This window comes from Lagenorhynchus albirostris, chromosome 15 (genome assembly GCF_949774975.1).
Source record: "Lagenorhynchus albirostris chromosome 15, mLagAlb1.1, whole genome shotgun sequence".
Lineage (NCBI taxonomy): Eukaryota > Metazoa > Chordata > Mammalia > Artiodactyla > Delphinidae > Lagenorhynchus > Lagenorhynchus albirostris.
In genome coordinates, this window is record NC_083109.1 from 13521162 (window position 1) to 13547731 (window position 26570).

Here is a 26570-nt window from a genome sequence, read left to right on the forward strand (position 1 = left end):
CTCCCTCCCCCATCCCCCCAGCCCCAGTGCCACTGCCCGTCTCATGCTGCACCTTCCAGGAAGGCCCTTCCCTGCACACGAGCCGTGCCCTGCGGCCCCGGAGCTTCGCTTAGAGGGGCCTCCCTGTGACAGGGCTCACCCTCGGCCACAGCGCATCACCCTGGGTACCATTTCTGTGCTCCTCCCACGGTGGACAGGTGTCCATCCATGAAGGAGCAGCTCGTTCCAATCACAGAGCCCGTTTGAGCCCGTGTCCAGCTAAGGCCGCTAGAGGGAAGTCTCCGGGGTGGACGGGAACGGTGGGGCAGCCGCCAGTCAGGAGAAGCGGCCGAGCAGGTTGGCCCAGGCCCGGAGGGCTGAGGACCCGGTGTGTCTTGCAGAAGTGGCAGTGCGTGGAGGACGCCGCGGGGAAGCTGAAACTGCACAAGTGCAAGGGCCCCGCACGGCCCGGGGGCAGGGCCGTCTCCAACCTGGTGCCCAAGTACTACGCACAGGGCGGCGAGGCCTGCGTCTGCGACAGCGGGGATGAGCAGCTCAGCCTGTCCGGACGCCGGAAGAAGCTCTTCAAGAAGAGTACGCAGGACGGGAGGGGAGGGGATCGGAGGGGAGGGACCGCACCTGGGCAGCCCTAGTAGTTCCTTCAAACGGATCCACATCCCACCCCTCTCGATCCACCCGTCCCAGGGGGCAGAGAGTAATAAAGAAGGAAGATAAGCGGACCGTGTCCAGGGCCAAGAAGAGCAGGACCAGAAAGAGAAAGTGAGGAGAGAGGGATACGGCCCCAGACCACGTGGTGGGGCCCCTCTGAGACCAGAAAGAAGCCCCCGGAGGGTTTTGAGCAGAGGAGCCGGGATCAGATTTGTGTTTTCAAAGGATCCCTCCAGTTGCACTCCGGGCACTGGACGGGTTCACTTGCCAAGTGGCACAACATTTCGAGTCACCCAACGTGCAGGCTCCCAGCCGAGGTTGGGCCAAGGTGGCGCTCTGCCTTCTCCCTTCAGCCCTCATGTCTATTAAGTGTCCTGTTTGCGGTATTTCGTACCTTTTTTTGGTGACTTCCCTATCTAAAGTGGCCCCAAGGTGGCGCTGACATCCTGTGTCGGGTCCCCAAGCCCAGGGCGGCTGTGATGTGCTTTATGGAGGGGAACACGTAAGTGAGAAAGCTTCGTTCAGGCCTGAGTCTTGGTGCCGCTGCCGTGAGTTCAATGTCGGTGAATCAACACGTGCGTTAAATCGGGTGTCTTTATTTTTTTTTAATTTATTTACTTATTTATGTATTTATTTTTGGCTGCATTGGGTCTTCGTTGCTGTGCGCGGGCTTTCTCTAGTTGCGGCGAGCGGAGGCTACTCTTCGTTGCAGTGCGCAGGCCCATCACTGGCCGTGTAATGGCTTCTCTTGTTGTGGAGCACGGGCTCAGTAGCTGTGGCACACGGGCTTAGTTGCTCCGCAGCGTGTGGGATCTTCCCGGACCAGGGCTCAAACCCGTGTCCCTTACAGGCAGATTCTTAACCACTGCGCCACCAGGGAAGCCCAAATCGGGTGTCTTTAAACAGACATGACAGAGACACACATGCAGTAAGGCCCAGTACTGATGGTGGACAAGCGTGTTGTGACCCGAAGCTCGCAGGAATCTGACCCCGTATTTCCCCCAGGAGCACTGGTTCCACACTCGCTAGTTCGGCATCAAGGTGACGCTATAGAACAGGACCACCGCGAATGACGGGAATCGACTATACAGTTGACCCCGAACAATGCGGGTTTGAACTCCACAGGTCCGCTTGCACATGGATATTCTTTGACAGTAAATACTACAGTTCTCCACTGTCTGTGGTTGGTTGAATCCACAGATGCAGAGAAACCACGGATACGGGGCTCTGACTATAAGTTTTACACAGATGAACCCCACGTTGTTCGAGGGTCAACTGTACTTTGCAAGGAGGAAGAGCCCCCCATCCCAACTGGAGAAGCTGCCTTAACCTTCACCCCTCCCCCCAGCAGGGGCTGAAGGAGGACAGAAAGTTAGAAAACCAGCAAGCAGAGGAGGGGAAGGGGGGACCTGGCTGCAAGACTCAGCTGTCACACTGGGTAGTCGTGACCCCGTTCTGAGGGTCAGCTCCCCTGGGAAGCACGCTTCCTGCCGAACGTTCAGATAAGGATGCGCCCAGGCTTTGAGGATGCTTGGCAGGTTGCTGGGTGCCAAGGACTCGGCGTCAGTGAGATCCAGTCCCCTGGCTAGCGTGTCTTGCTCCCTGACCTAATGGGAGCCAAAGCCTAATTGGAGATTTTAGTTCTGTTTTCTTTCATTGTGGTACAATACTCATTATCTAACACTTAGCGTCTTAACCGTTTTTTAAGTACATTGACATCGTTGTGCAGCCATCATCACCGTCCATCTCCAGAGCTCTCTTTTTCTGGCAAAACTGAAACTCAGTACCCATTAAACAACAACTCTCCATCATCCCTCCCCTGGCCACCACCCGTCTGCTTTCTCTGAATTTGACTGTTCTAGGTACTTCCTATGAGCAGAATCACGCACCATTTGTCCTTTTGTGACTGCCTTACTTCACACGGCATAATGTCCTCAAGGTGCATCCTTGCTGTAGCCTGTGTCAGAATTCCCTTCCTTTTTCAGGCTGAATCAGATTCCCTTGTAGCCTAATTAGAGACTGGGTGTCTGGCGGCAGGCTGAGTTCTCTTCCTGTCTTTGCAGAGGACACCTTCGTTACAGAGCAGGTGTGTCTCCATAACAACTCGGCTGCTGCCTCAAGTGGCGCATCACAACTGATGATCCCCCGTTATAATTCCTCACAAGCTGATTAGCAACTACTAAGCTAATCTTTTTTTCGCGGATAAAATGATTGGTTGAATTACACAGCTAACATCTTGCTTCAGCACGTGGCACACTGCGTAATGTTTAAGTAAGACAAGAACTTGCGACTCAGTTAAGCCTTTTTTTTTTTTCCTATTAATTCTTAGAGGAAAGAAAAATGCACCTAAATAACCGAGACTCGGCTCAACCCAGGCCCTCCTGTGAGGACGGTGTGACATCACAGCCCTGTCTGATACGCCCCTCACAGCATCCTGGGAGCAAGGCGAGGGTGGCTCCTCACAGCAGACAGGAAAGGTCAGCTCACACGGCCACCTGGGCGACTTGGCCCCATCGCCTGGCCCAGTATTCTTCCTCTTGCACGTGCCTGCCAGCAAGATGGTCTCTGTCACTCCTTTCTGAGCAGCCAGCCTAGAGCAGGGGTTTTCAACTGCGGGCGATTTTGCCCCCCAGGGACACTGGGCTGTGCGGTGACATTTCTGGCTGTCGTAATCGTGTGCGATGGGCAGCGGGAGGGATGCTACTGGCATCCAGTGAACGGATGCTGTGGGCGCTGCTAAGAGTCCTGTGAGGTACAGGTCAAGTCTCCCTCAGCCAGGATTTATCCGGCCCCAGAGTGTTGCCAGTTGTGAGATTGAGACTCCCTGGCCCAGAGCAGCTCAGACCCCCTGGGCTGTGGGCTGTGGGCTGTGGGCTGAGGAAGCAGGCAGAGCAGCCAACCCAGAACACGGAGGAGACCCAGGACCCAGGGGGAGGAGATGAGGCCTCGGGGATGGGTCCAGGTGGCCGGTGTTTATTCACTTCTTCTCCCAACAAATCCGCAAGCCCTGCCCTATGCTAGCTGCTGAGGTTACAGAGGTGAACTTGAGAGACACGGATCGGACCTCGTAGGTGAGACCAGGTGTCAGCAAGTTAACGAAGTGGGAAGATCACTTCCCTGGGTGCAAAATGCATGGAGGAAGTGAAACAGTGGTGTGACCAGGTGGAGAGGGGCGGCAGCTGTAGGATGGGTGGTCGGTTGACATTTAAACGAGAGCCAAGTAGGTAGAAGGAACAGGCCATGTGACTAGCAGAGGGGAAGTGCTCTAAGTCAGGGGAAGAGGAAGCACGAAGTTCCTGTGGGTCCCACCCCAGAGAGCGGGCCACACTGCGTCGGGCTTCCCAGGCCTGGGGAGGTGGGAGGGCCCAGCTGTGACCTTGGGCGAGGATGTCACAGCTGCAGTGTCCCTAACTAGCAGAGAAGCTGCTGGATGCCAGCTTCCAGGTGCTGAAATATTTAGCAGGTCTGTTTCATGTCGAACTCCAAAGAGCCCTGGAAGGCAGGTATCGTCATGAGAACGCAGCTGCTTGGAAATTAACTCACTTGCCTGTGCGTTGGCTCAGGATTTGCACCCAGGCAATCAGAGTCCAGAGCCTCAGCTCTTTTTTTTTTTTTTTAATAAATTTATTTATTTATTTTTGGCCGCGTTGGGTCCTCGTTGCTGCGCGCGGGCTTTCTCTAGTCCTGGCGAGCATGGGCTACCCTTCGTTGCGGTGGGCGGGCTTCTCATTGCGGTGGCTTCTCTTGTTGCGGAGCACAGGTTCTAGGCACACAGGCTTCAGTAATTGTGGCACGCGGGCTCAGTAGTTGTGGCTCACGGGCTCTAGAGCGCAGACTCAGTAGTTGTGGCACATGGGCTTAGTTGCTCCACGGCATGTGGGACCTTCCCGGGCCAGGGCTCAAACCCGTGTCCATTGCATTGACAGGCGGATTCTTAAGCACTGCGCCACCAGGGAAGCCCCCAGAGCCTCAGCTCTTGGCCACTGGGTTAGGAAGTGCCCCGTTCCCAGTACATGTGGTAGGGAGGGCACCTCCAGGACCCTGGAAACAAAGACACGTAGGGTGACAAAGAGAGCAAGTGGTGTGGCTTCAGTCCCAGACAAGGTGTACACCAGGGCTGGCAGGTTTTTGCTGTAAATGGCCGGAGAGTAAATATTTGAGGCTGTGGGAGCTAAACAATCTTTGTGTCAAATGCTCCATTCCATCACTGTGGCAAGAAAACAGCCAAGGGCTCTGCAAATGGTTGAGAGTAACTTATGTACAAAATCAGGCAGAGGGCTGGATTGGGCCTGGAGGCCATAGTTTGGGGACCCCTGGGTGTATGGCTGGGGGCGTGGAGAACGCCAGAGCAAGCAACACAGAGGAGCAGAAAGAACCCCCTGGGTCTGCTTCCTGGGCCTCTTAGGCAGGGGTGTCCTCCTCCCGCAGGGAGATCAGCTCAGTACTGTGTGCGTTTTGGGCCCAGGCACTGTGGCTTCATGGAGACTGAACTCAGGGAGGAAGAAGCCAAGGAGAAAGCTGCCCGGAGTCAGAAAAGGCCCAAGGCTTTGTCAGAGAAATGCCTCTCCTGGACCTGGACCCCCCAGATCCTTTGGCCCATGAGACTCTGATACAAGGAGGAAAGGTACAAGCCACCGCCCTGGGGTCGGGGGGTTGGGGGATGTGGCGCAAGACCAGATCCTGGAGCCCTGGCCTGGGCCCTGCAGAAGAGGGAACCCCCTCCTCCCTTCTTGGGCCCCACCACCTGGCCTCCAGCCAGTCCTCGACCTTTGGTCGCCACCTGGTGGTCATTAGGAGCCCAGCAGAAACCCGGGTCGGGCCTGGCTCCAGGCCCTGCTCCAAAAACAGATGGAGGTTTCAGGGCAGCGGGGTTACAGACTTGAGGCCGGCCTAGGTCAGACCTAAAATGGGAGGAGGAGCGGGGACTGTGGCCAAACGGGAAACACTCCGCCCCGTAGGAAGAGGCAGCGCATCAGCTCCTGACCCGCCATGCACGCTGCCGGTGGGCCCGGTGTGGGCGGCACATCTCCCGTTTTGTCTCGAGAAGCTGGAAATCTGTGCTCCTCCGTGACCACCCTCCCCCAACCCCTTTTTTCTGAAGTGTTAGCAACTTGATCAATTTTGTCTTTTAATATACAGAAGATACGAGAAATCTGGGCTCTGACTTGAGCCTGTGTTGAGGAGGGGGAAATTTACCCCCTGCCCCTCTCGAGTTCTCTTGGCTGGTCAGATAATTAACTTGACACAAGACTGATGAACAGGAGAAAAAAGTTAGTTCATACACACAGAGGTCTCATAGAAATGGGACCCCAGAGCGACCAAAGCACGTGTTTACACATCATTTTTAGACAAAGAAACAATTATTTGTGAAGATGTAAGAGCAAAGGGGCTGGTACTTGGGGCAGCAGACTAATGAAGGAGGAAAGTTAGTTTATACAGCTTTCTTAGCCTTGAATTCCCTGACTCTGGTGATAAGGATGCTTTCTCTTATCCTGGTATAGGGAAGGGACCTTCACATGCGAGATTTATTTCCCACTATTTTAGGGGGGAAAGAGGAGGGTCAGTGTTTTTTTATGTTTTCTTTGGCCACCAGCTGTTTCTTAAGTAACTTTAATTCAAAAGAACCAATATGCCATTGTGGCATATCTTGGGGTGACCTGCTCTGAGCCCCAACCGTTCCCTCTAAAATTGACCAGGAAGTTTCACATTTTAAAAGGAGAGTTGGTGGCCATGGAGAGAGAAATCCGGTTAGGAGCTGAGTGCTAAGAGCTCTGCAAAGGGAGAAAAGAACAGAGATTAGAATGAGGATGAACAAACAAAAGAACAAATCGAAGCCCCTTCTCCACCCCCATTAAACCAGTCCCTAGTCCTGGTGTCGGTCAGTTCAATAAAGTGGCCGTGCTTCCCTCCACTGATGCAAAGAGTTAACCTCCTCTCTTACTAGAGGTAAGGTGGACACTCCTTGTCCCATTTGGGTTACACAGGAGCAATGTTTTCACCAGTGATGCACAGGCTCCTCCTTGCTGAGCTCCTTTAAAGCTTGGTTGTCACTGAGCCAAGGAAGTCCAGATTTCTGGTCCACCCATATATATAGTGTGGTATTGGGCAGCTTAATCAGGGGAGCAGCTGTAATACCCCAAGGGTGGCTGGTGAGCCATCCCGGACACTTGGTGAGTTGGCAGATGTTTATACTAAAAAGGGTAGTGCCAGGGTCATTTCCAGTCTCCATGAGAGGTTTGAAGATGCCACCTGTGGAATCAAACCCCTGAGTCTGACTGCAGTACTGTCCTGGCCTGTCACCCAGGAAAGGTCCAGTGTTTGTTTTCAATGCAAAGGGAAATTTTTCACCTATTGTTTTTAGCCTGGGCGAGGGACAGCCCTTGAGCTTCTATAGAGGTTTTCCGGGGCCTCGATAACTCCCCAGAAGGAGAGACAGAGCGATGTTTTTCGGTCGTGGATACCATTCCCTGTCATTGAACCATCTTTTGTACCTAGTCCACAGTGTGCGCATTGGCAGGAACGCAGACCAGCTCAGGGCACTTGTACCGTCTAGATGTTGACACAACCAACAGTCAGACTGACTGACTGGCGTGGCCAGGCTTTGGTAAACTGGTACGACGGGGTGTTTGGTTTATGCCCGACCTGTTGACAAAGTAAAGGTTACTAAGCAAGACACAGGTTGAAAAGGAGCCCATAGTGGAGACTTTTAGAGGGGAAGTGGGCTAGATAGACAAGCACTGTCTGCTCAGCCTCCTGATAATGATAATGAATGTGCGAAAGTGGTCATTAGTAAGAGAAGGTGCATGTTTGTTTGTTTAGCGTGTGAATATATAGGGAGTCTTAAAGGGGGGGAATAGGTAAAAACGAAGTTTTTTTAATTTATTGAAGTATAATTGATTTACAATGTGTTAATTTCTGCTGTACAGGAAAGTGATTCAGTTACACACACACACACACACACACACACACACACACACACACACATATATATATACCCATGTTTTTTCATACTCTTTTCCATTATGGTTTATCTCAGGATACTGAATATAGTTCCCTGTGTTATACAGTAGGACCTTGTTGTTTATCCATTCTGTATATAATAGTTTGCATCTACCAACCCCAAACTCCCAATCCTTCCCTCCCCCACCCCCTCTCCCCCTTGGCAACCACGAGTCTGTCCTCCATGTCTATGAGTCTGTTTCTGTTTCATAGATATGTTCATTTGTGTCATGTTTTAGATTCCACATGTGAGTGATATCATATGGTATTTGTCTCTTTCTGACTTACTTCACTTAGTATGACAATCTCTAGGTCCATCCATGTTGCTGCAAATGGCATTATTTCATTCTTTTTTATGGCTGAGTAGTATTCCATTGTATATATGTACCGCAGTTTCTTTATCCATTCATCTGTCCATGGACATTAAGGTTGCTTCCATGTCTTAGCTATTGTAAATAGTGCTGCTGTACGTAGGGGTGCATGTATGTTTTCGAATTAGAGTTTTCCACAGATATACGTCCAGGAGTGGGACTGCGAGTGAAGTTTCTTGATCCATGATCTTGGGAAAAGCTGTCTAATTCGTGATGCCAGCTTCTTCCAGGCCTGGGAAGTGGCCCTGGAAATCCTTACTTTGAGGTCACCTGTGGGGACTGTCTCCCAGCTGTTTTGAGAGCGATGGTCTAGGCCAATTTGGCATGACTTGCGTGAACCCGGGAGGATTTTCCCTTTATCCTGGTGGTAACATAGGGAGTGCAGGTAGATAGCAGTACCTCATAACGTCCTTCCCAGAGAGGTGACAATGCATGTTTTCTTCTAAAGTCCTCGATGTAAACCTGGTCTCCTGGTCAAAAGGGATGTCAGGGTGTCAGTCGGGGAGGCCACGCACCTTTTCCCTCTTGGCAATAAGCTTAAAGTACACTCGTCAGTTCTTGTAGGCAGCTGGTCAGAGCATCAAATTATTCACTTATGTTCCCACAATGTCCACTTAATCCAGAAATAGAAAGTTTAGAGATGCCAGTAGGCATGGGTTATCCAAGCACTATTTCAGAAGAGCTTAATCCATGTCTCCTGTTGGAGTGTTCCTGATCCTTATACAGGCCAGGGGCAAAGCTTCTGACCATTTAAGCCCAGTTACTTTCCAGAGCTTTTCCTAAAGTCCTTTTATATCTAGATTTTTATGTTCCACTTGCCCTGATGGTGGAGTTATGGTACAGAGTATGGAATTTTAATGAGTACCCCAGAGATTTTGCAAGCAGATGGTTTATCTCTGCTATAAAATGAGTTCCTTGGTCTGATTCAGTCCATAAAGGAATGTCAAAATTAGGAATAACCTCAGTTATTAAGTTCATTACCACTGTGTGGCATCACCACATCTAGTCGGATAGCATTTCAGTCCTTCCACTAACCATGTAAAAGATAACCAAGTAGCAAGAAGAGCCTAAAGCTGGGGGCGAACCTATAAGATCTGTTGGAGTGCCACAAAGGGCAGTGTGGGCCTGGTAGGACTTCCGAGGGCACACCGATTTCTCCCGGAAGTTAGGCGCAATTCACTAGTAGTGCACTGGGAAATAATTTGGTCGGAAATTCCATGGCTGCCAGGGCAAAACCACTCTCCTGTCTGCACAGTACATCTCATTTGATGGGAGGTAAGCTCAAGGCACAAGGTGAAAGGAAAAGGAACCACCTGAAGTACATGTGGCCCAGTGTCTCATTTATCTGAGCACTGTCTGGTACCTTTTTTGTGTCCATTTGTCCTTTTTAGATTGTGGGGCATTTGCCTGATAGTTAATATCAGTCAGGGATAAAGGCAGGTTTAAGAATTGGGTGGAGAGAGGATAAAGGGGGCATTTTGAGCTGCAATTTTAGCAGCTCTTTCCGCCCTATCATTTCCTAAAGATAAAGCATCAGTCTCCTGAGCAGTGAACAACAGCAGCATTAGAAGCGAGGTGACTAGCTTATAACAGGGCAGCAATTATATACCCGTTAGCGCCAGGAGGACCTGCAGAAGTCAGGAATCCACGGGATCTCCAAATCGTACCCACAGCATGGCGGACTCCAAAAGCATCTTTGGAGTCTGTGTAAACGGTGGCAGTTTCCCCTTTGCTCGTCTGTGTGCTCCAGGAAGAGCGATGCGTTCAGCCGCGTGGGCTGGTCTCACAGTGGGCACGGAATATGCCTCACGTGGTTCACGTGGGGAGCCACAGCATAACCAGTTATTATGTTTCGCTGGAAACTTCGTTTACAGGAGCCATCACAAAATCGAAGTAAGTCTGGGTTGTCTAAATGTCTGAGAGAGCATCTCGTGGCTCTGAGACCGTTCCTGTAGTTGCGAGGCACTCGTGTGGCATGGAGTGGGGCTCTCCACCATCAGGGAGGGGGGTAAAGGAGCCAGATTTAGAGTATTAATGATGGACGGTGATGGGTAGATTAAAAGCCTGCTCACAGGTGGTCTCTCACCACGCAGAGAAGTGCTGCATCCTGTGAACTTGTAACAGCAGACACAGCATGGGAAACAGGTGACTGGGGGAGCCTATGGTTAGAGCACTGGCTTTGTAGTCAGCATGGCCACGTACATAAGGGGGGCGTACCTGGTGCCGTAGAGTCTAACTGACATGAGAAATACGCTGTAGGACTTAACTGAGGCTAAAGGCTGTCCTAGAATGCCAGCAGTAATCCCATCATTTCCATGGCCAGTGTAGATGAAAAGGTTTATCACGATCAGGTAAGCCAAGAACCAGAGGTGTGGACAGAACTAATGTAAGGCTTCGTAGGGGAGCAGAATTTGCTACCCTAAAATACATCTCTTTGGCATATTATCTTGAGCTGGTTATTTTCTAGGAAACAGCAGACACGGGAAACTGAAAACCTAGTAGGAGTTGCCCTTTTGCAAGAAACATTGACGTCTGTAAGGGAAATCTCCATTTGTAACGGTGTCTCCCTCTCTGTCCCTGTAAGAGGAGGTTGACCAAATCTCTGGAAACTCTTCTCCATGGAGAGGGCCAGGGCTTAAATCTGTGTCACAGCCGCCCTTGTTTACTGTGCTTTTCCTGGTCGCCTCCCCTGACTGGATCTCCCACCCTCTACATCCTCTTTTGTCTTTGGAGGAGGGTTTCAGGTGAGGGCTTCCAGGTTTTTCTGGGTTTCTCCCATGGATACATTATTAAACATTTGTTTGATTTTCTCCTGTTAACCTGTCTCAAGTCAACTTAATTCTTAGACCAGCCAGAAGAACCTAGAAGGGTAGAAGGAAAACTTCTCCCCGACGGCTATGCCAGTCCTCCTTACCGGTCTCCCTTGAGAGGTAAATGCAGACAAGGTGTGCGTCAGGAGCATGGGATTGAAGAGGAATCTGAGCGGAGCTCAGATTAACCAAGCTGGGTCAGCAGGAGTCGAAGTGAAGGTAACAGCTGGGTTAGGGACCACAGGGTGCCCGGGAATTACAAGAGTTTATGGCTCTTAGGGCTTGTGCAAATCAAGAGATTCGATTCCCGTCTGGGCCTAATTTACCTTCTTTCATTACAAATGTACCTACTTTCACTTGGAGTGTGACAAGGTGAGGAAGTAAAAACAAGCACACCCAGCTCTAAGAGAGTCTATCATAGGGTTAATTCCTCACTTTGTATCTCTTTGCAGAGAAGGGACCTGTTTATTTTTCTTCCAGGTCATGCATACAGGCTCAGCACTTGGTAGCAATCCAACTTCATTGGCATGTGTGGCCCAGGGACTAGTTGGGACATCTGTTAAAGACTCACCCTCTTCAGAGGAATTTAAATCAGGACGAGTTTCTAATAAGGAAAGTCGATCTGGGGCTTGGTCTGAGGGCAAGGAAATAAAAATGCCCTTCTGATTACATTTTAGAGGAGCATCACGTTTACGTAACAAATCTCTATCAAGAGGTTTGCTGGTGAGCAGCTGGAAATTAGATACGATGGGTGTTAAGAGGCCCTAAAAGATATTAGGGTGGGCTGAGATGTGGGTAATGTAGTTGGTTGTCCAGAGACTGACTGTTTGTATAGAATCAGCAGTGACAGGTTGAGATAAATCCTCTGAGCGACGGTAGAGGAAGGCACACGGGTGTCAGTTAAGAAATCCAGTTCCCGATCCTCTATTTTAAGTAGCCTCTGGGGTGCAACTGAGGATTGGCTGACCCCGTCACTTGAGAAGGAATTGTCCCTCAGAAGGAGAAGAATGAACTTTCTGGGCATGCTGGGGCCTAGGGGGACTGTTTCTTAAACTTTCCTTTCTCTTGAGTGTGGGACAAATTTCTCTTCCATTGTCGTGGTTTCTTAGAATATCTGCAGTTGTCTGGAGGCAAACAGGAAGAGCTCTGTGTGAGCCTGGAGCTACTCTCAGAGTCATGCTTTTGTTTTCTATTCTTTTTTTTATTGAAGTATAATTTACAATGTTGTGCTAGCGTCTGGTGTACAGCATAGTGATTCAGTTTTATACATATATTCTATTTAGTTCCCTGTGCTATATAGTAAGACCTTGTTATTTATCTGTTTTATATATAGTAGTGTGTTATCCGCTAATCCCAAACTCCTAATTTATCCCTCCCCCACCCCCTTTCCCCTTTGGTAACCATAAGTTTGTTTTCTATGTCTGTGAGTCTGTTTTGGAAATAAGTTCATTTGTGTCATATTTTAGATTCCACATATAAGTGATATCATGTGGTATTTGTCTTTGTCTGACTTACTTCACTTAGTATGATAATCTCTAGGTCCATCCATGTTGCTGCAAATGGCATTATTTCATTCTTTTTATGGGTGAGTATTATTCCATTGTATATATATACCACATCTTCTTTATCCATTCCTCTGCCAGTGGACATTTACGTTGCTTCCATGTCTTGGCTATTGTAAATAGTGCTGCTATGAATATAGGTGTGCGTGTATCTCCTTGAATTATAGTTTTGTCTGGGTATATGCCCAGGATTGAGATTACTGAATCGTATGGCAACTCTATTTTTAGTTTTTTAAGGAACCTCCATAATGTCTCCCGTAGTGGCTGCGCCACTTTACATTCCCACCAACGGTGTAGGAGGGCTCCCTTTTCTCCACACCCTCTCCAGCATCTGTTATTTGAAGACTTTGATGATGGCCATTCTGACCGGTGTGAGGTGATACCTCATTGTAGTTTTGATTTGCATTTCTCTACTGATTAGTGATGATGAGAATCTTTTCATGTGCCTATTGGCCGTCTGTACGTTTTCTTTGGAGAAATGTCTATTTAGGTCTTCTGCCCATTTTTCGATCAGGTTGGTTTTTTGTTACTGAGTTGTATGAGCTGTTTGTATGGTTTGGAAATTAATCCCTTGTCAGTTGCATCGTTTGCAAATATTTTCTCCCAGTCCTAGGTTGTCTTTTTGCTTTATGGCTTCCTTTGCTGTGCAAAAGCTTATATGTTTGATTAGGTCCCATTTGTTTATTTTTGCTTTCATTTCTATTGCCTTGGGAGACTGACCTAAGACAACCTTGGTACGATCTGTCAGAGAATGTTTTGCCTGTGTTCTCTTCTAGGAGTTTTATGGTATCATGTCTTATATTTAAGTCTTAATTAAGCCACTTGGAATTTATTTTTGTGCATGGTGAGAGGGTGTTGATTTACAAGCGGCCGTCCAGCTTTCCCAACACCACTTGCTAAAGAGACTGTCTTTTCTCCATTGTATATTCTTGCCCCCTTTGTCGAAGACTCATTGACCGTAGGTGTGATGCTTTTGTTTCCCTAAAGGTTCAAATTGCAAAGCAAGAATTGTTGCTTTTAATTCTTTTTTTCTGCATTCCTGGAAACTATTTTCGAAGGATGGAGCTCCAGCCTCCATTCTTACACTTAGCAGTAGCCTAGACCAACCTACCACACTGTTGTGAATTTGCTTTCTGATATCAGGGAACAGTTTCCCATTAGAGCAGATATGAAGAGATTCCTGTGCACTGGGGCTTCCAAGTTAAAGGCAGTGTGCCTTTGAAAAGTTTGCATGAAATGTTCGAAAAGGCTTTGGGATGCTTTCCTCCCGAGTACAGAATTCAACCTTAAACTAATTAACTTTAGGGGGAAAGGCCTCAAGTATCACTCCTGTCAAATCCTGACTCTCAGCCTCCGTCCAGCTGAGCCTCCTCCTGGTCATTTGCAGGCCGAGGAGAGGTTCCCGCATTCAGGGGGAAAGAGGTGGAGTCAGAGTGTTTTTTAATATCATTTTTTTCCCCACCAGCTGTGTTTCAAAGAACTTTAATTCAAAATAATCAATGTGCCATTGTGGCATCTTGGGGTGGCCTGCTCTGAGCCCCAGCACCTGCACGCCCTCAGTTTTCCATAGGTGACTTAGAGCTTAGGAAAAAACACCTCTCAGCCCCGCCTCACTGCCCACCCTGTGGAGAGCACGCAGCTCCCTGCTGGGGAAATAGACTCTGAGAAGATCAGTGACCTCCCCAAGCCCGCCCCCCCCCCCCGCCTCCCTTTTCTGTCTGGGAGAATGTGCTGCTTGGCTCTTTTTTACCCAGTTCAAATTAATGGGTTTTTTTATCTTGTTCTGTGGAGTTTTACTGCAGTATAATTAACATGTTACATTAGTTTCAGGTGTACAACATTGTGATTCGATATCTGTATATACTGCAAAATGATCACGCCAACAAGTCCACTTAACATAGTTACAAAAAATTTTTTTCTGGTGATGAGAACTATTAAGACGTATTCTCTCAGCAACTTTCAAATATGCAACACAGTATTATTATTAACTATAGCCACCATGCTGTACATTACATCCCCAGGACTGACTGATTCTGTAACTGCAAGTTTGTACCTTTTGACCTCCTTTGCCCATTTCGCCCACCATTCCTACCCCCCCACCCCCCCATTTGGCAACCACTCATCTGTTCTCTATGAGCTTGGTTGGTTGGTTGGTTTTAGCGATTCCACAGATAAGTGAGATCATATGCTATTTGTCGTTCTCTGACTTACTTTGCTTAGCATAATCCCCTCAAGGTCCACCTCTGTTGTCGCCAACAGCGAGATTTCCTTCTATTTGATGGCTGAGTAATATTCCAGTGTGTGTGTGTGTGTGTGTTGTGTACGTGCCACATCTTCTGTATCCATTCATCCATCAGTGGACACTTAGGTTATTTCCATATCTTGGCTATTGTAAATAATGCAGTGAACAGGGGGGTACAGATGTCTTTGAGTTAGTATTTTTGTTTTCTTCAGATAAATACCCAGAAGTGGAATTGCTGGATCACCTATCCTGGCTGTCGTGTAAATAGAATCATACAATGTGTGACTTCTGTATCTGACTTCCTTCACCCATTAGTGTTTTTGACATTTGTCGGCATTGTTGCTTCAGTTCTCTATGTTCGAATCCTCCATCGTGTGGATGTCCCAGTTTACCTATGCACAGCTCCTCCTTGAGATTATCTCAGGCCAATTCCTTCTTAGCTCTGGGACTTCAGTTTCCCCAAGTGAATCCCCTTGAGGTCCTTTCCACTGGGGTCCAGGGCCCACTTTCCCGGTAGGTAGGTTTCCTGAGCCCCCCAGTCTCGGGCAGCACCGAAGCCCTGGCTTGGGAGCACAGCCCTGTCTGAATCAAGAGTCTGCTGCCCAGGGAGCCTGGCCAGCCTCCCAGCCCAGCCACCCCTCTGACCCCACAGAGTACAAGGCCAGCTACGCCCGGAATCGCTCCATCCGCTCAGTGGCCGTCGAGGGGCACCACGTCGGCCTGGACGACTGGTCCCAGCCCCGCAACCTCACCAAGCGGCACTGGCCAGGCGCCCCTGAGGACCAAGACGACAGGAACGGCGGGGACTTCAGTGGCACCGGGGGCCTTCCGGACTACTCAGCCCCCAACCCCATTAAAGTCACACATCGGTGAGAGTCTAGGGTGGGGGTTGGGGGGGGGGCTGGACCTTGGCAGGGGTGCCCACATCTCTTGGGCCCCTGCCTGGGCCCCCTCAATGCCCCGAGGGCCCCACGTGACCCCTTCTCTCGAACAGGTGCTACATCCTGGAGAACGACACGGTCCAGTGCGACCTGGACCTGTACAAGTCCCTGCAGGCCTGGAAGGACCACAAGCTGCACATTGACCACGAGGTGACAGGAGTCTGGGCCGGGAGGGTTCTCACGACCCCGAGCTCGGCGGGGCCACCAGCCACAGCCGAAGGCAGGGAGGCCAGGCCCAGGGGAGGGAGGCCCCGCAGAATCCTTCACCAGGGCCGGCAGTGTCGGTCCTGGCCTCAGACAGACAGCTCCTGCCGGATTGGGGTGGGGGGAACAGCACAGCCACGTCGTACCCCTTTGTGATCGACAAGATGCTCACACCACACTCAGCCCTTCCAACAGGCCTGGGGGGAGACCCTGAAGTCCCCCATGGGCTCAGCGGGTTCTCGGGCAAGACAAGACAGGAGAATGACCCACAGGTCCTTCAGCGGGTGGAACCAAGGACCGCCCCCCCCCAGCGCCCACAGACGCGCACAGTGGCTGGGAGGCCCCGCCAGGCCAGCCCTGCTGACCCAGCCCCCCAGAGGCTCACGGCCTCCTCTCCTGCTCCCTCCCTCAGATCGAGACCCTGCAGAACAAAATTAAGAACCTGAGGGAAGTCCGCGGTCACCTGAAGAAAAAGCGGCCAGAAGAATGTGACTGTCACAAAGTCAGGTGAGGAGGTAGCAGAAAGGCCCGGGAAGGCCCCAGTGCTCTTGCGGGATCACTCTAGAGATGCAGCATCCCCTCCTCTGTGACTCCTTTCGTTATTTTTATATCCCTGTCTCCTTGCTTAGGATAGACGTAATTAGTAATAATTCAGATCCCCGTTGTCAGCCACGGGGCAGAAAGCACTGCCCCTCGGGTACCACCCAGATTCACGCACTGCTGACAGGCAGGCCCTTGATTGTGGAGCCGGTTCCCGGGAGGGAAAAGTGCCTCTGCTGACTGCCCTTCCGGGAACAGCCCACGTGGCCCAAGGCCCACGTTACCAGCTCAGGGAACCCCCAGCCCAAGGGTCTGAACTCGCGAGCAGTGCCGTCCAACAGAACCTCTCTGGTGATGGAAGCAGCTGTATCTGTGCTGCCCCGTGTGGTAGCCACCAGCCAACCACACGTGGCTACTGAGAGCTGAACTGCGGCCACCGGAGCTGAGGAACCGAATTGGTAGTTTAATTAAAATTGAAATAGCCACATGTGGTTAGTGGCTACTGTAGTCACTGCTGCCTTTCCAGAAAGGGCTTACAAAATACGGGTTCCCCCAGGGCTGGCCCTCAGCAAGCGTGAGGTGGGTGGGGGCCTGGGGGCAACCCGCCTGGAGATGCTGAGGCTAAAGCCAGCAGAGCCACGCCCAGCCTCCAGACTTGGTTAACTCGCCTCTACCCCGACCTTCTGTCTGGCTGAGGCCTTCAGCCGGGGGCTCCCAGGTCACGTATGGAGGAAGGAGCTGGGCAGGCTGCCACTCAGGGGAGAGTACCTCCCCAGCACCGCCCCAGAAGGAGAAACAGGGATCCCAGAGAAGCGCAGTTCGCAGCCACCCCACGGTGTGGCCTTGGGCACAGGGTCTGAAAGCCAGGCTGGGGGTCTGTTGCAGTTACCACGCCCAGCACAAAGGCCGCCTCAAGCACAAAGGCTCCAGCCTGCATCCGTTCAGGTAAGGGCAGCGGCGGCCGGCCCTCCCTTAAGCCAAAACAAACAAGGACAAGCCAAGTCCTGGCCTTTCCCTGGGAGGCGCAGAGGCCCGACTGCCAGATCAACAACGAGCAGGGGTCCGGGTGCCCCTCTGTGGCCGGAGCGGGTTACTGCAGGGCAGGGCGGGACACAGGCCCCAGGGGCGGGTGTGAGCAGGAAGCGCCCTAGCCCTGTGCTGCCGCAGGAGCTAACGTCGGACGACAGGAGCCTCGTCCGGCCCCAGCCCTGCCAAGGACCAGCAGTGCGACCTGGGCAAAGGGCCTTCCCTTTGGGAACCCTCCAGGGCCATGACCCTGGCTCCCTGGGCAGGAAGAGGCTCCAAGGTGGGGTCAGGGGAGGTGTGAGGCGTGCGGCCCCGTGTGCCCCTAGGAAGGGTTTGCAGGAGAAGGACAAGGTGTGGCTGCGGCGGGAGCAGAAGCGCAAGAAGCAGCTCCGCAAGCTGCTCAGGCGGCTGCAGAACAACGACACGTGCAGCATGCCCGGCCTCACGTGCTTCACCCACGACAACCAGCACTGGCAGACGGCACCCCTCTGGACGCGTGAGCCAGCCGGGCCCAGGGCGGGGGGTCCTCCCGGGGGCCCCAGGGCCCCCAGCTTGTGAGTGCTTCCTGGACAGACCCTGAGGGTCTTTCAGGAACAGGCCCCCCAGCAACCTCAGGGGTCAAGTGCTCCGGCAGGAAGGGGCTGGCAGCCAGGGCCTCTCCGGCTCAGGGCGTGCTCTCCTCCCTGGCAGTGGGGCCCTTCTGCGCCTGCACCAGCGCCAACAACAACACGTACTGGTGCATGAGGACCATCAATGAGACCCACAACTTCCTCTTCTGTGAATTTGCAACCGGCTTCCTAGAGTACTTTGATCTCAACACAGACCCCTACCAGGTACGGACAACACAGGCTGGAGAAATGGGGCCCCTGCCAGGTAGGTCCCCCGAGGAAGTGATAACCGGTTTTTCAAGTCCCACTGAGTCCCTAAGACAGCAGAAGTGAGTTGAAGCCACCAGGAAGGCTGGGACTCTGTGCCATCTGCCCTTCCTGCGTCCGGGTACAGCCTCTTCCCTCCAACTTACGCACCTGGCACGGTTCCAGCAGGTTTTGGGGGATCTTGGGAAGACGCCTAGAACTTTGGAGGCTCGGGGGTCCTTCGGGTCAGGCCAAACCCTACAGACGACAGGCTGGTAACTAACACTCAGGCAGCCCTTACTCCGCGCTTCCCCTATATTAACCCAACTGAATCCATGCGGGACTGAAGCGGCCACGGAGCCTGGTGACTGGAACGTGCGTGTCCCTTCTGAAACAGATGGTCACGACCCAGCTTCAGCGCTAGAGCTTCTCAGTAGCATGGCCTCGGCATTGCCCAGTCTTCCATGTTTCAAGAAAAGTCTGAAAGTAATCTTTTACACGATTTGTAAGTGCAAGCAACTCGATTGTCTTGTTTTGCTCTAATTACCGTACAGGCCACCAGTCTTTCTCCTTTGATAGGTCATCCCTGTATTTTACAAAAGGGGGTGACAGAGCTGGTAGGTTAGTGGGTCACCAGCGGCTCCCAGAGCAGGTAAGGACAAGGTCACTCACCCAGTCCTTCGCCAGATGGCTGCTTTTCCATCCAGAGGCCCTGAGGGGCTGTGAAGGAAGGCTGCTTAAAAATACGGGGTTGGGTTCCAAGCTTCTTTGCAAGCTTGGTAAATTTCCTGACCAGTGGCTCCAGGAGTTCAATGTGACGTACACAGAGGCGGTTTTTATTTTGAGATTTCATGCACGTGGGGCTAGAGGCAAAAGGTAGTTCTAACTGTTCCAAACCCCAGCTCCTGTGGAAGTACAGCTCACCATCCCTCCACACCTTGTACTCCCCACCTGCCTGAAGTCAGTCCCCCAGATGGTAGAAGGGGGCTGGGTGGGGGAGTCTTCACCTCATTGATAACCTACCTTTTTTCCAACCAGTTGATGAATGCAGTGAACACCCTGGACAGGGACATCCTCAATCAGCTACATGTGCAGCTCATGGAGCTGAGGAGCTGCAAGGGTTACAGGCAGTGTAACCCCCGGACCCGGAACATGGACCTGGGTGAGCAGGTGCCCCAGCGTGGTGCGGGGTGACCACAGGAGGGGACGGAGATGGTCCTGTCTGAAGAGGGAACCCAGAATCACCAGGAGTTGGTGAATTCTCACCAGTAGCTATAATATCACCTTCCTAACATTCACCAACCACGTGCTACTTTTAGGATAAGTGCCTGCACTGTCAGCCCACCAGGGTGCTGAGTGCTTTACCTGCATTAACTGACAGGCCTCCGACAAGCCTCTGAGGTGAATCTGCTTGTCCTCGTTTTATGGATGAGTGACGTGACTGGGTCCAGAGCGCACGCACTTGGTCACGCTACCACATCCTCTGGGAAATTTGCCGAGAGCCCACACTCGGGATCTCCCCGCTGCCCTCGGCTTTCTGTCCGCTGTAGCATAGGTGTTCCGTGCCCACATGTGGCTCCCCCGCTATGACCAAGGTCAGTGCTGAGCGACTGCAGCAGGAGCCTGAAATCGATAAGAGGCCACGAGAGTGTAGGCGACCTACCAAGAGTCTTAGGGACAGCTCACCTGGTAATTCAGTCCCCTCTGTCTAGGAGCCACTACCAACATCATGGGTTTGTGACAAAAAAACCTGAAGTGTTTTAAAGAAGAAAAAGAGGCAGTTATAAAGTCTGTCCTTGTTTGTGCCACTTTTGCCCTTATTTACCTGCTTCCATGTCGTGCATTTCTCTCTCCTTTAGGACTGAAAGATGGAGGAAGCTATGAACAATACAGGTATTGCTTTTGCTTTTAAAGCCTGACAGTCGCCCCATATGGTGGCCCATCCTGTAGTCTAACCTCGAGGTTGCACGTGTGAGGTTGGGATGCTACCTTTCTCTGGTCTGCCAGGGGCCTAGCTCACCCACCAGCGATAGGTGTCCACTAAGCGACCTTCTTTGTCTAGTTCTTTGGGGGTCACTTTTTCTTTCTTGGTGACGGTTAACACTCTTTCTCCTTTTGACACTCGAAACCTTAGGCAGTTTCAGCGTCGAAAGTGGCCAGAAATGAAGAGACCTTCTTCCAAATCACTGTGAGTTGAGGAACCAGTTTACCAGTCGACATCTGGCCTGATCCACTTTGTTTTGCCGAGGCTGTTCTGCATGCGTGCCCTTTCTCACTTACTCCTCTCATCTGTTCCCGTAAGAGGGGAAGCAGTCATGTCAGTCTTTCCCATAAAATAACATACTTGGATATATTTCATGTTCTAGATTATACTTTGTCTAATACACCGTTGTTCTCCACGTCATCATCTGTGCTTGGTAAGCTCCAGGCCTTCCTGAGAGGCTGAGAACCATGTCAGTCAGCTAAGTGCCAGGCGTCTTGAAGGCTGTGGCTGCAGAGGTGCTACTTGGTCCACCGTGTCAGCGGCAAGGTGGCCTCATTGAATAGTTTCCAAAACATCCGTGCTACGAACTCCAGGGCCAACAGGGGCTGGTAGGGGCCAGGAGGCTGTGGCAACCTGGAGAAGTCACTCTGGTCTAAAGAGAATGGAATGGGATGCAATTTGAATCCTCTGCTTCCTCGAGAAAATCCAGAAACGTAGATATGTGTGACAATTTGTTAATGTTGGCAACTAATCTGACATGAAGTTCCCATGCAGGCCAACCAGCCCCCTGGGTGAGCTGCCATTTGCAACCTGTGGCCTACTCATTTCTGTCTTTATATGCATATAAACCTGTGTGGCTTTAACAGGAAAAATAATGGGCCAGTTAGTTAAGCATTTCTTTGGTGCTACCAGAAGGAAAGCACTTGATCTTTACATCTCACTTTCTCCTTAGCCACTATCCTATCCAGATCTTTAAATGACATCTTTGCCAGCCACTGACTCTGTAAGCCAACTGACAATCTAGATGATTAGGTGATAGCAAGCCCTGAGGGATCTAGAAATATTCCTTCTCAGCAGCCACATCCTTGAAGCGAAGCTGACTCAGCTGTAGGACCAATTAAGAAATCCATAAGCAGCGTGGTAAATGAGTTTGCTTTGTTCCACAGGGGACAACTGTGGGAAGGCTGGGAAGGTTAAGAAGCATGAGATGGACCTCCAAAAACAGAGGCATCACCTGTACAATGAAAAACTCTGAATGACTTCCAGCAGACCTATGATGTTAGCCAAGAAGCCTGAGACACACAGAATTCGCTTTCAGTCAACGTGGCAGATTCTGGAAGAGAAGCATCCAGGAGTAGTGAGACTTGGGAGTCCATTTTTGCCCCTGCTTTTGCTATGGAGTATACCTCACCAGCTGCACAAAATGCATTTTCATATCAAAAGGTCACCACTAACCCTCTCTGAGAGGCTCACAAGGGAAGAACAACAGAGAGGTTTTCTTGGAAATTTTCCCCAAGGGTGAACGTCACTGGAATTTTTTTAAAGCACAGGGTAAGAACCACCCTGTTTTAAATCCTCTTATTCTTTTGGCCGTTCACAAAGAAGGAACTAGGAAGCAGGACAGAGGCAGGAAATGGCGACCGAGTTTCACAATGAGTCAACAGCACAAAAGTCATAAATTTATACTTCACACTAGAACCCTGGCTGCCTCTGAAGAAACTGACTTCACTGTATATATGTGACTATTTACATGTAACCAGCTCGGGAACTTTTAGGGGGATTTGACTAATAAGAAAGCCCAATTTTCAAGAGTGGTGGTGTCAATAAACGCTGTGGCCCATGTAACAGAAAAGCCCGTGCAGTTGTAGACTTTCCTCTTCCTGACCAGATGCCATTTCTCCCAGGATTCCTTTGTTATCTGTCCCAGAACTGATGTTTTTTAAAGTCCTGCAAAGACACGAAGTTGATGTATGTCCCAAGTTTTAATAAAACTGTATTTGTAAAGAAATTTTGTAGTCTAAGTATTGTCAAACAACGTTGAAAACCCCAGCCAGTGACCAGCAGGTGGTATGAGGGAACCTTTGACATTTTCTAAAAGGCCACTCTTAGGGGTCTTTTGGGTGTGTTTGGTTTTTTTTAGTTAAAAAGCATTCAAGATACCACCAGTCAACACCTTTTTGGAAGGAGACACCATGGGTTTAGATGGTTTTTTAAAAGGGAATACATGGTTATAAATTGACTAGAATTTACCATACTTCAGGGACCTCAAAGGTAAGTGTCATATCACACCAGCTTTAGGACCCCACTTTTATAAAAGTATTAACCAACTGCAAAGCAACTCACCTTATCCAGCCCTGCGTCGTATACTGGGTAGTCCAACGGGTAAAGGTAGCTGTCGGAACGCTAGACTGGGAGGAGGAGGAACTTCGGCCATCACCTGGCCCAGCACGTTTCTCCCTAACACATGACCCCCAAGCACTTACCTCGTGTAAGAACAGGGCCATGCTTTCCAGATTTCTCTTAGCCTCACAGAAACTGCTACTATTATCTGAAATAGGATTTCTTGGGATTAAAAAAAAAAAAAGTGGCACACTCTCAGCCTTCAATTTTAAATAGAAACCTTTATTTACAATGACGTCCAAAATGATCAACAAAGGAGTCACAGCTTACCACTCAACCATCTCATAAGTTATCCCACGTGGTTTGGATTCTTTGCAGTGTGGTTTATATTTTTTAAAAACAACATTTAATGTAAAATTGAAAGTGAATTCATTCTCAACACTGTAAGTCAATTCCTGAGAATTTAAATATTGCTCTCAGCATGACATGTCCATCTTCTTCAAAATTCCAAATATGGGAACGAGAGAAAGAAAGAGAAGGAAGGAAAAGGAGAACAGCCTGCTCACGATGAAACAGTCTGCCTCGGGGCCACATAACAGCCCCTGCTCCTCTGCAGCAGGGGAGAGTTCATCTACCCAAGAGGTTTTACTCCTGTGAACTTCCCACTTGTGAACAAATGCACGGATTCTGCAAATAAAAAGGGAACTGGACAGGCATATGGGTAGCTGGCAATCCATTCTGTTTACTTTCCAGCTGCATCTGTCTATGGATCAAGGAATTTGTAGGACAGCAAGCCAGCTATGTTCTGTAGTACCCCGCCCCTATACATCCCCAACTCACCTTAGATATTAAATACTGATTAAGCAGTCCTATTGATTGATATTTACACCTTTCCATCAAGATGCACAGTTTAGAAAAGTGGCATCATAATATGAACATTAACAATGGATTTCTATTTGTTTTTTTAAAGGAAGAAACGTATCTCCTTTATATCATTTTGATCTTTATAAAATATATATATATTTATATTTATATATCTTTGGATTCAGCAAAAAAGTAGGTACTGGAAATATCTCACATTCTAAAAGCAGATGAAAACATTACTTACACTGTTCACCCAACAGATACTAAGGTTTAAAAAAGTGGTGGGGGTGAGGGGAGGAGGAGTGAGGAGAGGTAGGCAGAGGAGTACAAAGAGAATTATCCGAAAAAGATAAAACGGGAATAAAGGTAAAAACAACAAATTATCTCAAAGACTGCATCTATTAAAAGGAAACAAAATCTCAATTTGCACCAATAAAATGAACAAGTAGAAAATATAAAAACTTATAATAAACTTCATTTTTCTTCCATATAAAAAGGGGGTGCTGCCTTCCACTTAGCCTGGAGTCAGGACTGATTGAGGAAAAGAATCACAAAACTTTTTGTTTTTAATTAAAAGTCAAGAAAGGGTAAGAGCACCATTCTCTTTCTCCCACACACGTGTGACTTCAACAAGAAGGGTTCAGTACATCTGATACAACTGTGTTTAAAAAGACAGAGACTCTCATTCAGCTCTGCCTCCGTCTCCAGACCAGAGGATGTGTTACCTAAAAAGTACAGGCCACTCGATGGAAGCTGATGGATTTATAATCTTAGATTTGTTTTTAACCAGGTGGGGGGAGTGTGAAACTCAACTCCACTCTAGTGGTGGTTCTGGAAACACAGGTTTCACTTACTCATAGGTCAAAGAAATTAAATGATCTCACCTTCAGAGACACCTACAAATATTGGCTAAACGTGTGAAAAAATTTTAACTGGCTCTCAGTTATTGCTAGGAAACGACACCAAGGCTAACAGACATTTGAAATTCATAGCTAGTCCAAAAACCCAATTTCATTCAACTGTTTGAACCTGATAAAGTAAACCAGGTAAAGGCAATTAAACTTGACTTTCTTCCCTATTCCCAACCGACAAGTGGCAGCAGCAGAAAGGGGTGGGGGCAGAGCAGGGAGGGAATGCAAAGGCGCCCAGTCAGACCTCGGCTCTGAATCGCATGAAACTGGCTGCTATGGAGACCGAACTCCTTAGGAAATAACCATGATGCTACTCCTCCAATTCTCGTGGAAAGACATCACAGTAGTGGAAGGACAAGACAAGCTGAGCAGACACCAGGAACCACACACTGAGGATTCTACGCCTGGGATCTCAATGTGGGACTCAGGTCCTAGCAACCAAAACCTTAGAGCACTCCTAAAATGGATGAGAAGACAACGTATTCACTTTTTAAAAGAAAATACCACGAACTGCCATTTAATTTATGGACTGCTTAAAATCCAAGATTCTTCTTTGAAATCAAATTGCTTGATCTTTTAAAATCCTTGATATCTGGGTTTTTTTTTTAAAGTGTATTTCCCCGTATCTATTCTCTCCCCCAAAATTAACAAAGTGCTTAGTTCTGGTAGAGAAATTTTTTTAAAAAATTTAAATGTCTACATCTAAATGATCTCTTTAAAAAGCACTGAGATTAAGAGACTGAAAACAAGCGAGGCATCTCAGGCTGGGGGCAAGGAAAAGCTGTTGGCCACTGCCCCATCCCCCAGGCCACAAAATTCAGGGGATGACTTCTGTTGGTAACCTCACCATGCTGAACTTACTGAAATCAACGTTAAATATTTAGTTTCACAAACTCTGTAAAAATGAGTTGTTGTGACCTACAAAAAAAGGTATATACATATTTTACATAATACAATATCTTAAAGGTCATATTTACAAAAGAAATTCTATTCACAGAAACACTGCGAAATTCTGATTCAGAATGCAGTACCTGGCCTTGGGTTTTCTGCAGTTTATTTTCAAAAAGCATTATTGCTCTACCATATAGGCAAAGGGTGAAACCAGTACTTTCAACAACAACAACAACAACAATCATAGTTCTTGTCCAACAGATTCGTTTAGACAAAAACTAGGTATGTGGTTCACCGTTCCTCAAGACCTCGAGAATATTGCATTTATCCATTACTTTTTAAATAAAGTGCACTCCGCTGCACATTAGCATACGAAAAATTGCCACTGACTGCTGCAATTAAATACTGTCATCTACTTTCCCTTCTGCGATGCCATCTGACACCAAGGACAATTCCTGGAGGTGAAGTATTACAGGACATTAGGGGCAGATAAAAATGCTATTTAGGAAAAAGCCTAGGACAACCAAGAGTAGGGTCAGAGCAACTCAACACCATCCTTAAGGGAGAACTTGGAAATGCCCACTCCCGGGACAGAACCTGACAGTGACAAAAACACTCGAGGTTGGGACCATGCGCTTCACCCAATACAGCAACTATCAAGAAACCGGATGTTCTAATCTCTTGATTTCTCCAATGTTCTCTGGCCCACCTACATTTTTTCCAAAGACTTTGGATAGCCAAGCAGAAAAAAGTTTCTGACACCGGACAGTTCTGTGATCAGTAACACTCCGTACCTCCAGAATCACATCCTGAAAAGGCAGAACGCCAAAAATATTTGTTTTAAACACCATGATACATAGGAGGAGGGAAAAATAACAGGTAGATATCACGCTTCAGCTTAAAATCCAGTCCTGCCTGCTCAAATGACATCACTTGAAATACCCTTGATGGGGATCAAAGCTGGTCCTTCCTTCAAAGCTGGGCGCCTAGACAATGATTCTTTACTCCCAATAATCCTAGTGCAGTGTCATTTGTACAGTGATTTCCTTGGAGGTCCTGGTGTAGAGACGTCAGCAATATTTCTGTTGGCAACCAGAAGTAACATGAGTAAAACACACACTTTGCCCAACAGAAAAGAATCCGTTATGTCTACACTGATGGCTTGCAACATGGCTCTGGCTGACTGATTCAGTTCTTAGATCCCACATTTCTGAAAGTATCAACTGGCCCAATGCCTTCAAACCAAAAGTTTTTTCAATTATTACATATATTTTTAAGTTATACATCCAAGTTTAAAATCTACCTAGGACCTTTAACATTACAGTTGAGGCTTTGGTTCTCTCCAGAGAACAGGAAAAATTTTTTGAGAAAGGTAAGGAACAG

General features: G+C 49.1%; 2 protein-coding genes across 10 annotated transcripts in view; one reads left to right on the top strand and one right to left on the bottom strand.

The window, feature by feature from the left end:
* The window catches only part of SULF2 (sulfatase 2), a 142292-nt gene extending 120103 nt beyond the window's left edge, over positions 1-22189 (top strand). For 5 of the 8 annotated variants that reach the window (XM_060122344.1, XM_060122346.1, XM_060122345.1 and 2 more), the window contains 11 exons: positions 381-573; positions 15285-15501; positions 15627-15723; positions 16190-16284; positions 17203-17262; positions 17670-17839; positions 18034-18176; positions 19236-19359; positions 20057-20090; positions 20332-20385; positions 21348-22189. In XM_060122344.1, the coding sequence (XP_059978327.1) occupies positions 381-573; positions 15285-15501; positions 15627-15723; positions 16190-16284; positions 17203-17262; positions 17670-17839; positions 18034-18176; positions 19236-19359; positions 20057-20090; positions 20332-20385; positions 21348-21378 (1218 nt within the window). In that variant the 3' untranslated portion in view covers positions 21379-22189. Of the gene's footprint in view, positions 1-380; positions 574-15284; positions 15502-15626; positions 15724-16189; positions 16285-17202; positions 17263-17669; positions 17840-18033; positions 18177-19235; positions 19360-20056; positions 20091-20331; positions 20615-21347 lie in introns of all 8 variants that reach the window. The other 3 variants (XR_009535057.1, XM_060122348.1, XM_060122347.1) reach the window with 3 other exon arrangements.
* Positions 22190-22782: 593 nt separating this feature from the next.
* The window catches only part of NCOA3 (nuclear receptor coactivator 3), a 39811-nt gene continuing 36023 nt past the window's right edge, over positions 22783-26570 (bottom strand). For both annotated transcript variants that reach the window (XM_060123262.1, XM_060123261.1), the window contains one exon: positions 22783-26269. In XM_060123262.1, the coding sequence (XP_059979245.1) occupies positions 26258-26269 (12 nt within the window). In that variant the 3' untranslated portion in view covers positions 22783-26257. The remainder of the gene's footprint in view (positions 26270-26570) is intronic.